This window comes from Manihot esculenta, chromosome 9 (genome assembly GCF_001659605.2).
Source record: "Manihot esculenta cultivar AM560-2 chromosome 9, M.esculenta_v8, whole genome shotgun sequence".
Classification (NCBI taxonomy): domain Eukaryota; kingdom Viridiplantae; phylum Streptophyta; class Magnoliopsida; order Malpighiales; family Euphorbiaceae; genus Manihot; species Manihot esculenta.
This window is the reverse complement of record NC_035169.2, coordinates 3,448,833-3,463,269: the sequence shown is the minus strand read 5'-3', so window position 1 is coordinate 3,463,269 and position 14,437 is coordinate 3,448,833. Positions and strand designations below refer to the sequence as shown.

At 24.1% G+C, this 14,437-nt stretch overlaps 1 protein-coding gene across 7 annotated transcripts in view; it reads left to right on the top strand.

The window, feature by feature from the left end:
* Positions 1-3,220: 3,220 nt before the first annotated feature.
* Positions 3,221-14,437, top strand: part of LOC110611558 (pentatricopeptide repeat-containing protein At1g63330) — a 44,024-nt gene continuing 32,807 nt past the window's right edge. For 2 of the 7 annotated variants that reach the window (XM_043960289.1, XM_043960288.1), the window contains exon 1: positions 3,221-5,636. In XM_043960289.1, coding sequence (XP_043816224.1) covers positions 3,340-5,349 — 2,010 coding nt within the window. In that variant the 5' untranslated portion in view covers positions 3,221-3,339 and the 3' untranslated portion in view covers positions 5,350-5,636. Of the gene's footprint in view, positions 5,637-5,820; positions 5,867-5,986; positions 6,969-14,437 lie in introns of those variants that run through there. The other 5 variants (XM_043960292.1, XM_043960290.1, XM_043960287.1 and 2 more) reach the window with 5 other exon arrangements.

The following is a 14,437-nucleotide window of genomic DNA, read 5'->3' as shown; positions in this document are numbered from 1 at the left end:
AAAATCAAAATGGTATATAATAGCTAACTACGAAACTACTAAATAACTTGAATTAACCATTTTGGACAAAGTGGAAAGTAGGTCAAAAGTTATTTGGGTCAGTTTGGTCAGACTGTTCTGCTTGCTTAACGTAGGAAGACGTCCCACATCGATAGAATACGGAAAATGAAACTACAAGTAGAAAGTGGGCACTTTCCAAAAATTATTTGGGTCAGTTTGGGTCGAATCGTTTCAGTATATATACTTATTTAGTTTTAAATTAAAACTCATTATACATATAAATAAATTAAATTATTGGTGAATTAGTTGAGACTAAACTCGATAAAAACTTGACTAGTCTAAGTTCATTTGCTAAAAGAGTCAAGTTTACACTCTAAGTAAATTTTTAAAAGTGTTTAAATTATTAATAAACTCTAAATTCAAATTACAAAAAAATTACTAACGGATTTGAAAATCCGTTACTAAACTTTATCATCAAATTAATAAGTAAAAAAAAAAGTATTAAATTTATCAACAGATGCTATCTGCTAGTAAATCCGTTGATAAATTTAAAATAAAATTCTACATAAAATTTCTTCTTTATTTTTTTTTACAACTCATATTTTTCGGTTACCAACGGATTTACTAACAAATTTCAAATTCATTTGTAATTTTTGGAAAGAAAAAAGCTGTTTTTTTTTTTTAAATTTAGTAACGAATTGCAAATTTATTAATAATTCGCATTTATAAATATAACACCAGCTCCTCTACTTTTATCATTCGTTCATCTTATCATCCGCCTTTCTTCCATTTTTTCCCTTTCTCTCATTTTTTTTCTTTTTTTATTTCTTTCTTTCATTTCACTTTTTTAACTCATAATTTTTTTTTCTTTTTCTCTATTATTTTTCTTTCATCTCTTATCCTATTTTCTCTCGTTCTCTTTCCTCATCTATTACTCTTTTTCATTTTTCATAATTTACCTTTCATATTTTCTCCATTTTCTTTTCTATCTTTTTATTTCCTTTCTTCTTATCTTCTTCATTTTCTCTATAATTTTCATTCATATTAATTTTTTAATATTATTTTCTTCTATCATTTTCTTTCTATCTACATTTTTTCTATTATTTTATCTTTATTTATTTTCTTCTCTAATCATTTGTTCATTTTTTTTTCATTTCTCTAATTATCTTTTTACTCAACTCTCATTCTTTCTTCTTTTTCATAATTTTTATTTTTCTATCATTTTCTTTATTTTTCTCTTTTTTCTTTCTTTTTTATTATTTTCTCCCATTTTGTACCATTTACTTTTTTTTTATTTTCACTTTCTATGTATTTCTAATAAATATTGAATATAAATTAAAAACTTAATAACAATAATAATATAATTTTAAGTCTTATTAAATTAATAAAAAATTATTTAAACTCTTAATAAATTTACTAATGGAATGCAATTCGTTAATAATTTACTAACGGATTTTACATTTGTTAATAAATTATTTTTCTTTTATACTAAAAGATTTAAAATTTGTTAGTAATTTAAAATCTGTTGGTAATAATAATGAAAATTTCGTTAATAAATCTGCTACTATTACTAACGAATTTGAAAGTCGGTAAAAATTTACCGCCGAACTTTTTAACAATTGTAATATGTTAGTAATCAATTGTTAATTTATTTACTAACAGATTTTTATTGAATTACCAATGAAAAAATCACTTCGTTATCAATACAAATTAAGAAGTTGTTGATTCATATCTTTACAATAAAATATCTTTTAAACTCTTAAGACTTTTGAAGCTAAAATTGAAGAAACATTCATGATGTTGTATTTCTCGTTTGGTTGAAACTGTTATTCATGCAAGATGATTTTTTCTGTTATAACATTTTTTTCTATTATTGAAATGCATATGATTGATTTTTTCTCTAATTATAATTTTTAGCAATAAACATTTAATAAAAATATTAAATTTTTTATAATTTTATATTTTTATGATTAGATTCAAACAGTAATTTAATTTTCTAATTTAACTTTTATTATGTAATCTTATAAGTAAAATGTTTATAATTTTAATTTTTATGAAATTTTGTACATAAATATATTCATACTTTATAAATATTATTCTTATAATTTATAATCCAATATACTGTATATTGAATGCATAGAAATAATTTACATATTATAAATTTACGTTAATATTATTAATAATAAAATAAAATAACAAATAAAATTTAAAATGCAAAATATATTTAGTGAGTTTAACATTTCAAAATTTTATTATTTTGAAATAATTTTATATATTAATTTTTTACTGATATTAATTAAAATTATAATATTATTCAAATAAAATGTCAAAATAAAAATGTGCCAAACAGATCTCATGAGAGTTAAGCTTTGTAAAAAAAAAAAAAATTATTATACAAAAATAAAGTAATTAATAATAAAAAATTATATAAAGTTAGTCATTTTAAATTTCTAATGATATTAGAGTAAATTAAACAATAAACTATTTATCTTTTCCTCATCTATATTATATACAATTAGACTATAATAATATTTTTAAAAATATAAATTGATAATTATTTATTAAATAAGGAATATTATTTAATAAAATAAAAAATAAATATTCTACAATTATATTTATAATATTTTATTTAAAAAATAAAATTAACAAAATTAATTAATTTTTAAATAAATTCAATTAAATATAAGGTACGGTAATAATAAAATATTATTTTTATGAAAATAAATTTAATTAAATCTCTATATTTTCATTAAGAGTCACATAAATTCAATTTAAAATTTTTAAAATTTTAAGCTAATTAAACTATGTAATTTTATTAAAGGCTAAATAGATTCTAACTTAATATTATTTTTTAATAATAAAATATTATTTTTATAATTTAAAACATTAAAATTTTAGTATTTTAATTAAAATTATAATAAATAATTTTTAAAATTATATAAATAAAGTTTTATCATATAAAAATTTTTATTATTAAAAAATAATATTATGTTAAATTATGATTTATTTAATTTTTGAGTAATAATATAGAGATTTAATTTATCCAAAATTTTAAATTAAAATTATTTAACACTTCAATAAAAGTGAGACTTAATTGCATTTATATTTACAAAATTATTTATTATAAAATGATAAATTTAATTTGTTATTAAATAATATTTTTATATGAAAAATTAATAAAAAAATTACAAAATGTGGCGCATATAAACAATTCCCAATTTCCTTTTGTTATCCTTGCCACTTTACCAGCTGGCAGAGAGCCTTCCTTTACCAATTCTCTATTTCCTTTCCTCATTCCCATTCTCCGATCCATCCCTAAAATCAACTGACGAGAGATCGATGATGATGAAGATGCCTTGGAGGAGGAAGAGCAGGAGCTTCCATCTTCAGCTACAAGGGGCAATTGGTACCATTCAATCTCCATTCCTATTCTTATTTACCAATTATTGCCATTCTTCTACTTCCACACTTGAAGATGCACGCTTCTTGACAAATAACTTGAAATCTGCTTCTTTTACCCGCCTTGATGATGCCATTGCTTCCTTCAATCATGTAATTCATAAGCATCCTCTTCCTTCTAGGGCTCAATTTAGTAGATTCTTATCTGCCCTTGTGAAAATGAAACAATATCACACTGTCTTTTCCATGTCCAAAACAATTGAATTGCTAGGAATCTCACACGATGTTTATTCTCTTAGCATCTTAATTAATTGCTTCTGCCACTTACACCTTGTGGATTTTGGCTTCTCTGTTTTTGGTAAGATGCTCAAATTCGGATTGGAGCCTACCACTGTGACATTTAATACCTTAATTAATGGGCTTTGTATAGAGAGTAAAATCGATAAAGCAGTGGAATTTTTCGATGATATGGTTGCACGTGGTTATCAACCTGATGTTCGTACTTTCAATGTGATAGTAAACGGAATGTGTAAATTTGGGAAAACAAATGTGGCTATTGGGCTACTAAAGGGAATGGCTGATAGAGGTTGTGAGCCAAATGTTGTGACATACAGTGCAATCATTGACGCCCTTTGCAAGGATGAGCTAGTTGGTGAGGCTTTAGAGCTCTTCTCTCAAATGAGGAATAAGGGCATTTCACCTAATGTCATCACTTACAATAGTTTAATTCATGGTGTTTGCAAATTAGGCCAAAAGAACCAAGCTTTGGCCTTGATGAATGAAATTGTGGAGCAAAACATATTACCAGATGTTTATACCTTCAATGTATTGATTGATGCTCTTTGTAAGGATGGAATGGTTTCAGAGGCTCAAAATACATTCAATGTAATGATTCAAAGAGGTGTAGAGCCTGATGTGGTCACCTATAATTCCTTAATTGATGGTCTTTGCATTTCAGACCAATTCAAGGAAGCTTTGGCCTTGTTGAAAGAAATGGTGGGGAGGAACATATCCCCTGATGTTTTTACCTTCAATATATTGATCAACACTCTTTGTAAGAAAGGAATGGTTTCAAATGCACAGAATATAATCAAGATAATGATTCAAAGAGGTGTGGAACCTACTGTTGTCACTTATAATTCATTGATGGATGGATTTTGTCTGTGCAAGCAAATTGATAAGGCTAGAAAGGTATTTGATCTGATGGTGACCAATGAAATAGCTGACATTTTTAGCTACAACATTTTGATCAATGGATATTGTAAGTGCAAAATGATAGATGATGCAAAGGAACTTTTTGATGAAATGTCTCATAAAGGTTTAGTTCCTAATGCTGTTACTTATCATAGTCTTATAAAGGGTATGTTTCAAGCAGGGAGGCCCCAAAATGCAAAAGAGCTCTTTAAGGATATGTGCTCTCATGGTCAACAGCCAGATATAGTAACCTTCTCAATTATGATTGATGGCTTGTGTAGTCAGGGGAATCTCGATGAAGCACTCACCCTGTTGAAAAAAATGGAGGAAAGTCAGTTAAAGCCTAATCTTGTGATCTATTGCATTCTGATCAATGGTATGTGCAAAGCTGGGAAGATTAATGATGCCAAGGAACTGTTTTCTAGTCTTTTTGAAAATGGTTTACGACCCAATGTTTATGTATATAGTGCAATTATGAAAAGACTCTGCCGAAAAGGATTAATAGACGAAGCGTATAAGGTATTTAGAGACATGGAAAAGGGAGGATGTTTACCGAACAATTGTTATTATAATATCATCATTCAAGGGTTTCTCAAGCATGAGGATTTACCAAAAGCATCAGAACTAATCAACGAAATGGTTGATAAGGGGTTCTCTGCTGATGCTACTACCACCGAATTGGTAGTACATTTATCGCGGAATAATGATCTCATTCTGAGGCTTTTAAAGGTGCGCAATGAGGGATCAGCAAACTAAAGTTGTTATATCTTGACCATTCAAGTGTGTCTTGGAGTGCAACTTGGTAATTACCTTTTTCAAATATAATAGATATGTAATTTAACTAACTTCTTCAAATATCATTTTTAATTTCAAACAGCTGTGATTCTCTTCCACAAAACGAAAATTTCTAACACTGCAAATTACCTGTGGTGGAAACCATGATATGTGTGTGCCTTTCGCTTGAATTCAGACATGGACTTGATCTCTTTGATATAAGATTGTTGATGAATGGAGGTCATGGATTTCTAATGATCAAGTTGCTGGTAAACCCGCCATCTCCTTTACAATTTTTTTTTGGCTGCTACTACAGTCTTAACTCGAGAGCTCAGTCCTAAAATTGAGTTGAGAACTAAACTAATTGGTCCCATACTACAATGCTTAAGAATCTTTATCTATTTTTATTTTTGTGCTCAATGACCTTTTAAAATGCTATCATTTCTCTTGTAGATACTTGCAAGGATATGATTACAACTTCACCTTTCTAACCATAAAGGTATAAGCAATTCTTTTTTGCTTAATTATTATATTTTTAATAATAATGAAAATAATGATTATAAACTAGTGTGCTTTAATTGAGAATTGATTTAACAATTAGACTACACTATAAATGCAGGGTGCAGGATATACAGTCCCAGAGTACAAGGTAAGAGAATCACTAGACTTCTACAGCTGTTGGTTGGATGAAATGTCACTAAAATTATAGACAACAGAAAATGTTATGGGAATTGAAGGAAAAACAAACATCCTCTTTGTCACCCTTTTTTTTTTCTAGTCATCAAGTTGGGTATATATATAGATAGATACTTAATTTCTTTTATTTTCCTTCAGGTCAAATTAGTGAAATCATTGCATTAGCATCTAATAATATGAAGTTCACAATCTTTTCCAATGAAATCAATTTTTTAACATGAAAATTTGAATTTTAGAAATGCTTGTGGAAGGTATATATATATTCTTCCCTTTGAGATTCTTTACTTTGTGCCAAGTTGATTGGATGTGTAACTGGCGATTAAATGTTGATAGTTAATAGCAATAGCTATCAAATAAAGCGAGTCCATTTTAAGGATATGATTAAATCACTTTGCTTGGCCTAATGCAACTATTTTCAATCTGCTTTCTAAATTAACCAAACCTCTATTGTATGATTTGTATCCTGCTGAAGCCAAGGTACAAGTGTAGTGGTTGAGAAATCTGCCATTTTTTTTTAGTTTTTTGTTTGACAGAAAATCTATCAATTTAAGTTGTTGAAACTGTTGAATCTTGGGATAGTAAATTCTTTACAATGGCTGTATATTAAGGAAAATTACTTAGGAAATCATCTCTGTATAAGATATCTTTATCGTATATAATAATAATAATAGAATCAAGTATGATCATTTTGTCAATATGGTATATAACGGATATATTTTAGTGTTGGACCACCATTTGAGTTATTTATATGGTGCATTTTGCGATACATTTGTGTGGTGGTATGAATGTGAAACGCATTGTTTCTTACTGTTTGAGATGTTAGTTAAGTTAGGCAAGAAAAGTTGTTTTGGTTGTTTCTTTTCTCCTTTCAGCAGTATATAATGAGACATCTTATGTTTTTACCACTTTCTAAACCTTGTAATATACTCAATAAAATTTTCTTTGGGCTCTTGTGTATATGGTATTTTTCTTTTTGCTTAATGCATCATTCTTGAAGTTTTTGTGACTGCATCCATGGGAAATGGTTTGTTAGAGAAGGTGGGGCTGGCAGGGTACATATTGAGAGGTAGGAAACCAATTGCAAAATGATTCAGATCCTGCTACTCTTCAAAACTCAGATAATCCAAGTAGGATTCTCATATCTGCACTGTTAAATTTAGTAAATTATTCGACTTGGAGTATGTCTATGACTATGACACTTGCTTTAAAGAAAGATTTGGGCAACTTATACACCAATTAAAGAAAGAAATAAGCTAAGAATCTATGTGAGTTGTTGTTTACTTTACAAAATTGAAGAAACTATGGGATAAACTTGGTGTTTTAAAGCATCATTAAAGAGTAGGTTGAATATGAGTTTGTTTTTAGTATAATTCTATGTTCAGCCTCCTCATTCTTAAAAGAAAAGTTAGGAAGTTAGAAAGTTGGGAGTGGAGAAAAGAGTTTCATATAGATTTTGTGACTTTTGGAAAGCTTTTGGGCATGTTAGAGATACTTGCTGATTGGTTTAGATCTTTCTTGTGGTCCAGTAGTGTCATTACAAAGAAACTTCATCTGATTAAATGGAATACTCTTTTGTTGCCTAAAAAGAATGGAGGCTTAGGCATGAAAGAGATCTCTCTTCAAATTCAAGCTCTTTTGTTCAAATGGCTTTGGAGATTTGAGAATCATAGGGATTCACTCTAAGTTCAACTTCTTCTATCCAAATATTCTTTCAATTTGGAGAAGAGCATTTCTTCCCTTCAGAAAGACATTCGAGGCTATGCTACTTTCGATGAACTCTTCCTTCTCTCCTTTAATTCATATCAGATTTGCTGTGGGGAATGAGATGAAAATGAAATTTTGGAATGAGGGACGATCGGTTGGTAATATTGCTCTCAAATTCTCCTTTAGCAGACTATTAAATTTAGCAGGTAACCTAGATGTGCTGATGTTAAATATGGGCTGTTGGGTGAAGAACAAATGGGAATGGGAAATAATTGAATATCTATAATTTTACATAGAATAAATAAAATAATTAATAATAAATATTATACATGTTAAAAAATTAGTTATATCTTTCAAATTATAAATGTTTAAATAGAATTTATTATTGAATATCTATAATTTTACATAGAATAAAAATATAAAATTATTTAAAATTTTGTCATATCTTTCAAATTATAAATCACTAAGTACAATTTATTATTGAAAATTAATAATTTTAAATAAAATAAAAATATATTATTATTATTAATTATTAGGATAAAGTTTTTTAATTATAATTTATATATAATTTGACTATAATAATTTTTTTTAAAAAAATATATATTAACGATAATTTTATTAAATAACAAATATTAGCAAATAAAATTAAAATTTGAATATTTCAATTATAGTAAAAAAAATCAACAAAAATTATATATTTTCTTTATTTTATTTTATTTTAATTCTTTTAGATACTTTGATTAAATATATTCATATAAAATGTGATATTAAGATAATAGGAGCCCAAATTTAATAGCCTATTTGCAATAATAATAATAATATATTATATAAAGAATTAATAAAGAGATTTAAAAAAATAATGGTAAAATATTGTTTAGTTTGTGAAAGTGTTAAATTTGGTTGCACAGAAATGATTTATTTGACTTTAAAAAGTGATAGATGAAGACAAGAGGTTCTTATGCTCCACTTACAACTCTTGATAAGAATATTTTATTATTTTATGTAGTTATTAATTATATAATTTTAATTAAAAATAGGTATAGTTAATATATAAAAATATATTATATTATTAATATGTAATTTAATCATATAATTAAAAATTATAAAATAATTAATACATTTATGATTGATATAAAAAAAAATACACACATACAGAATTTATTTAGATAGAATATACTAAAATTAATTATATATTATTAGAAATTTTTAATAACTAATTAGAATATATAGTTATTTTTTAATATTGTTAATAATTGTTATCTCTGCTAACCTGCCGAATGTTATATTTTATTTAACAGAATGAATTGATCAACTCTTATTTTTATATTTTTGAAAGAAATAAAAATTGAGTACAGCTGATAGACTGCATAATGAAAAATAGTCTTAACCAACTCTTCAATTCTTCTGATATAATTTGTTTAATTGTTTCGAAAAGATTTTCTATTTATTATGATTGTTCACTCTTTCATCCTCTACTATAAGAATTTATTAAAATACAAATAGAATTTCTAAAAAAATTAATTAAGTGTGAATATTTCATATAATTTGTGATAATCTCTCCCATTTCAAACTCCTAACAAAAAATCTACTGACCTATAAACTTATTCTGCCATCTTAAGAAACTTAAAACCATAAAACCGAAGAAATTTTATTTATTCTCAATATTATAAACTCAAGCATCACTTAATTACCATTTTTATCAATTACCATTAATAAATTAAAATGAAAATAATTACATAATTAATAAAGATTACTAAAAAAAATTACTAAAATAATATTTTAATACAGGATTTATTATTGAAATTTAATTTTTTTTTTAAATATATTCTAACCTATTAAAAATTATTTTCGTATAATTTTAATCTTATAAATAGATTAGTAACAAAATGAGATAAATAAATAAAAAACTATAACTTAATAATAAAAATAGTATTATAAAAATAAATTAAATAATGAGTCAATAATCTAAGAAAAAATAAATTAAATAATAACAGTAATAATATATATATATATATATATATATATATATATATATATATATATATATATATATATAACTCTCGATAAGAATATTTTAATATTTTATGTACTTATTAATTATATAATTTTAATTAAAAAATATATGAAATTAATATATAAATATATATTATATTACTAATACGAAATTTACTCATATAATTAAAAAATTACAAAATAATTAATACATTTATGATTGATATAAAAAAAAGATGTATATATCATTCGAGTATAATAATTTTTTTTTAAAAAAAATATATCTTAATGATAATTTTATTAAATAACAGGCAAATATAATAAAATTTTGAATATTTCAATTACAGTAAAAAATCAACTAAAATGATATATTTTCTTAATTTTATTTTATTATAATTTTTTTGATAACTTTGATTAAATATATTCATATAATAATGTGATATTAAGATAATAGGAGCTCAAATTTAATTGCCTATTTGCAATAATAATAATAATATATAAAAAATTAATAAAGAGATGAAAAAATAACGGTAAAATATTGTTTAGTTTGTGAAAGTGTTAAATTTGGTTGTGGAGAAATAGAGTTGTTTATTGGAGATTTTGAAATCAAAGAGACATTTATACTTTTTGGAGGGCAAACTCAAAGCGGCAATATAATGATTTATCTGGTTTTAAAAAGAGATAAATCAATCAGATTATGTATCCTACCAAAGGTTTTTATACTCACTTCTGATTAAATCAGACCAGAGGTTCTTATACCCCACTTTTGATTAGATTGATAGGAGAATGAGAGAGAGTTGAGCTTCAAGAGGTGATTTGTTCAGAGATTACAGCAACCAGTTACAAGATTTTGGAGTCGCTTTTATCAAAATGTCAGTTTTAGAGCTACTCATACAAAACTAAATATAAAAGGAAGTTTCTTGTTAGAAATCTGATATATTTTTCTATGCTACAAAATCTCAATATAAGCGAGATAGTGGGCAATATGCTAAAAGGAAATAGTTTTGATACTTTTATCAACAGATTTTACTAATAAAATTTCAGTATCATGCAATACACTGTTTTAATGGGTCAAGTGAGATAGTGGACAACATGCTAAAAGGAAAAGCTACAGTTCTGATACTTTTATCAACAGATTTTACTACAATATACTTTTAACCTATTAGTAATTTTAACGGATTTATTAAAGAATTTAAAAATCCTTCAATAATTCTTAATATAAAAAGTTGTATAAAAATTCACCAATAGATTTGAAATCTGTTAGTAATCTACTAGTATTACTAATAAATTTAAAAATTTGTTGGAAATTTATAAATTTATAAAATAATTGGTGTTGAAATTTACTAACAGACTTAAAATCTATTAGTAAATCACTAACATATAAAATAATTGGTGTTGAAATTTACTAACAGACTTAAAATCTATTAATAAATCACTAATATTTTTAATCTGTTAGTAAATTTAGGGGTGTAAATGAAACAAACCGTTTGTGAGCTATTCGAGATTCGACTCGATAAAAACTTGACCGAACTCGACTCGATTTCTAAACGATCCAAACTCGAACTTAATTTTTAGGCTTGTTTAGTAAACGAGGCAAACTTAAACTCCATAATATTCGTCTCGTTAAGACTCGTGAACTCGGCTCGCGTTCAAATTTATGAGCAGACTCGTGAATAGTCTCGTTAAGCATGCTAAGATTAATATCATAAAAGAAATAAATTTAAATTCTGCATATACTTTCATGAGCCAAATCTAAATTTTATAAAGTTTAATTCTATATTGTTTAATTATACTATTAAAACTTGCATATATTTGGATCGTTAAGAGCTCATCTTTATAAGTTTACGAGCTAATTTGTATATGTGAAGGTCAGCTGCTTGCTTGATGTGGGACGTCCCACATCGGCGAAGTACGGAAAATCAAAACTGTATATAATAGTTAGTACGAAACTACTAAATAATTTGTATTAACCATTGTGGGTCAGGTGGAGGGTGGATTCAGAAGTTATTTGGATCAGTTTGGACCGGACTGTTTCAATTAGTATCAGAACTACTCTGGATCAGAGTTATACTAGCGAATCACAATACCGAAGTTGAGCTTATTAATACTTAACTCGTCTAAATTCAGTTCGAGTTCGAAATGAATAAAACTCGTGTTCGGCTTGAACTTAAACAAATTTTAACGAATTAAATTTGAACTCTTCAAAGTTCAGCTCTACTCTTCGTTTACACCCTAAGTAAATTTTTACATTTTATCATCCACCTTTCTTCCATTTTTTTTCCCTTTCTCTCATTTTCTTTTTTTTATTACTTTTCTTTCATTTTATTTTTTTATCTCATAATTTTTTTTATTATTTTTCTTTCCTCTCTTATCCTATTTTCTCTCGTTCTCTTTTCTTTCTATTATTTTTTTCATTCTTCATAATTTTCCTTTCATTTTCTCCCTTTTCTTTTCCATCTTTTTCTTTCCTTTCCTTTTATCTTCTTTGTTTTCTCTATACTTTTCATTCATATTAATTTTTTTAATATTATTTTCTTCTATTATTTTCTTTCTATTTACATTTTTTCTATTATTTTCTCTTTATTTATTTTCTTCTCTAAGCATTTGTTCACTTTTTTCATTTCTCTAATCATCTTTTTACTCAACTCTCATTCATTCTTCTTTTTCATAATTTTTATTTTTCTATTATTTTCTTTATTTTTCTCTTTTTTCTTTCTTTTTTATTATTTTCTCTCATTTTATACCATTTACTTTTTTTATTTTCACTTTTTTAGTTATAAATTAAAAACTTGGTAACAATAATAATATAATTTTAAGTCTTATTAAATTAATAAAAAATTATTTAAACTCTCAATAAATTTATTAATAAATTGCAATTCGTTTATAATTTATTAACGGATTTCACATCTGTTAATAAATTATTCTTCTCTTATACTAACGAATTTAAAATTTATTAATAATTTAAAATCTATTAGTAATAATAGCGGAAATTCTGTTAGTAAATTCACTTGTTTACTGACGAACTTGAAAACTGTTGGTAAAAATTTAACACCGAACATTTTAACAACGGATCGTAATCTATTAATAATCCCTTATTAATTAATTTATCAACGGATTTTTATTAGATTGTCAATGAAAAAATCAATGCATTATTAATATAAATTAAGAAGTTGATTCTTATCTTTATAATAAGATATCTTTTAAACTCTTAAAAATTTTGAAGCTAAAATTGAAGAAACATTCATGACGTTATATTTCTCATTTCATGCAAGATGATGTCTGTTATTAGAATGCATATAATTGTTTTATTGATATAAAATAAGTATAAAGAATATACAGTTAAAAAGATAATTATAGTTAAAAAGATAATTTTATTGTCCGTTTATAAATCTATTTATATTCATCTAATTTTAATCTCATATTGATAAATTATAAGAGATGAAGATTTCTCCTTCCCTATAAAAAGAGAAGGCCTCTACTCCCTTCAATATTAGCACCTGATTTTTTATAATTTATAATATAATATACTGTATAGAAATAATTTAATTATTATAAATTTAAGTTAATATTATTAATAATAAAATAAAATAATAAATAAAATTGATTCAAAAAATAATAATAAATAAAATTTAAAATGCAAAATATATTTAGTGATTTTAACATTTCAAAATTTTATTATTTTGAAATAATTTTATATATTAATTTTTTACTGATATTAATTAAAATTGTAATATTATTCAAATCAAATGTCAAAATAAAAATGTGCCAAACAGGGCTCATGAGAGTTAAGCTTTTTTAATTTTGATTATACTAAAATAAAGTTATAAATAAAGTAATTAATAATAAAAAATATATTAGAGTAAAATTAAACAATAAACTATTTATTTTTTCCTCATCTATATTATATACAATTAGACTATAATAATATTTTTAAAAATATACATTGATAATTATTTATTAAATTTGAAATATTATTTAATAAAATAAAAAATCAATATTCTACAATTATATTTATAATATTTTATTTAAAAATATAAAGCTAACAAAATTAATTAATTTTCAAATAAATTTAATTAAATATAAGGTACGGTTATAATAAAATATTATTTTTATGAAAACAAATTTAATTAAGTCTCTATATTTTTATTAAGAATCAAATAAATTTAATTTAAAATTTTTAAAACCTTAAGCTAATTAAACTATGTAATTTTATTAAAGACTAAATAGATTCTAACTTAATATTATTTTTTAATATTAAAATATTATTTTTATAATTTAAAATATTAAAATTTAATATTTTAATTATCATAAAAATATATAAATATAATAAATAATTTTTAAAATTATAAAAATAAAGTTTTATCATATAAAAATTTTTATTATTAAAAAATAATATTATGTTAGATTATGATTTATTTGACTTTTGAGTAATAATATAGAGATTTAATTTATCTAACATTTTGAATTAAAATTATTTAACTCTTCAATAAAAGTGAGACTTAATTGGATTTATATTTATAAAATTATTATTATAAAATGATAAATTTAATTTGTTATTAAATAATATTTTTATATGAAAAATTAATAAAAAAAAATTACAAAATGTGGCGCATATAAACAATTCCCAATTTCCTTTTGTTATCCTTACCACATTACCAGCTGGCAGAGAGCCTTCCTT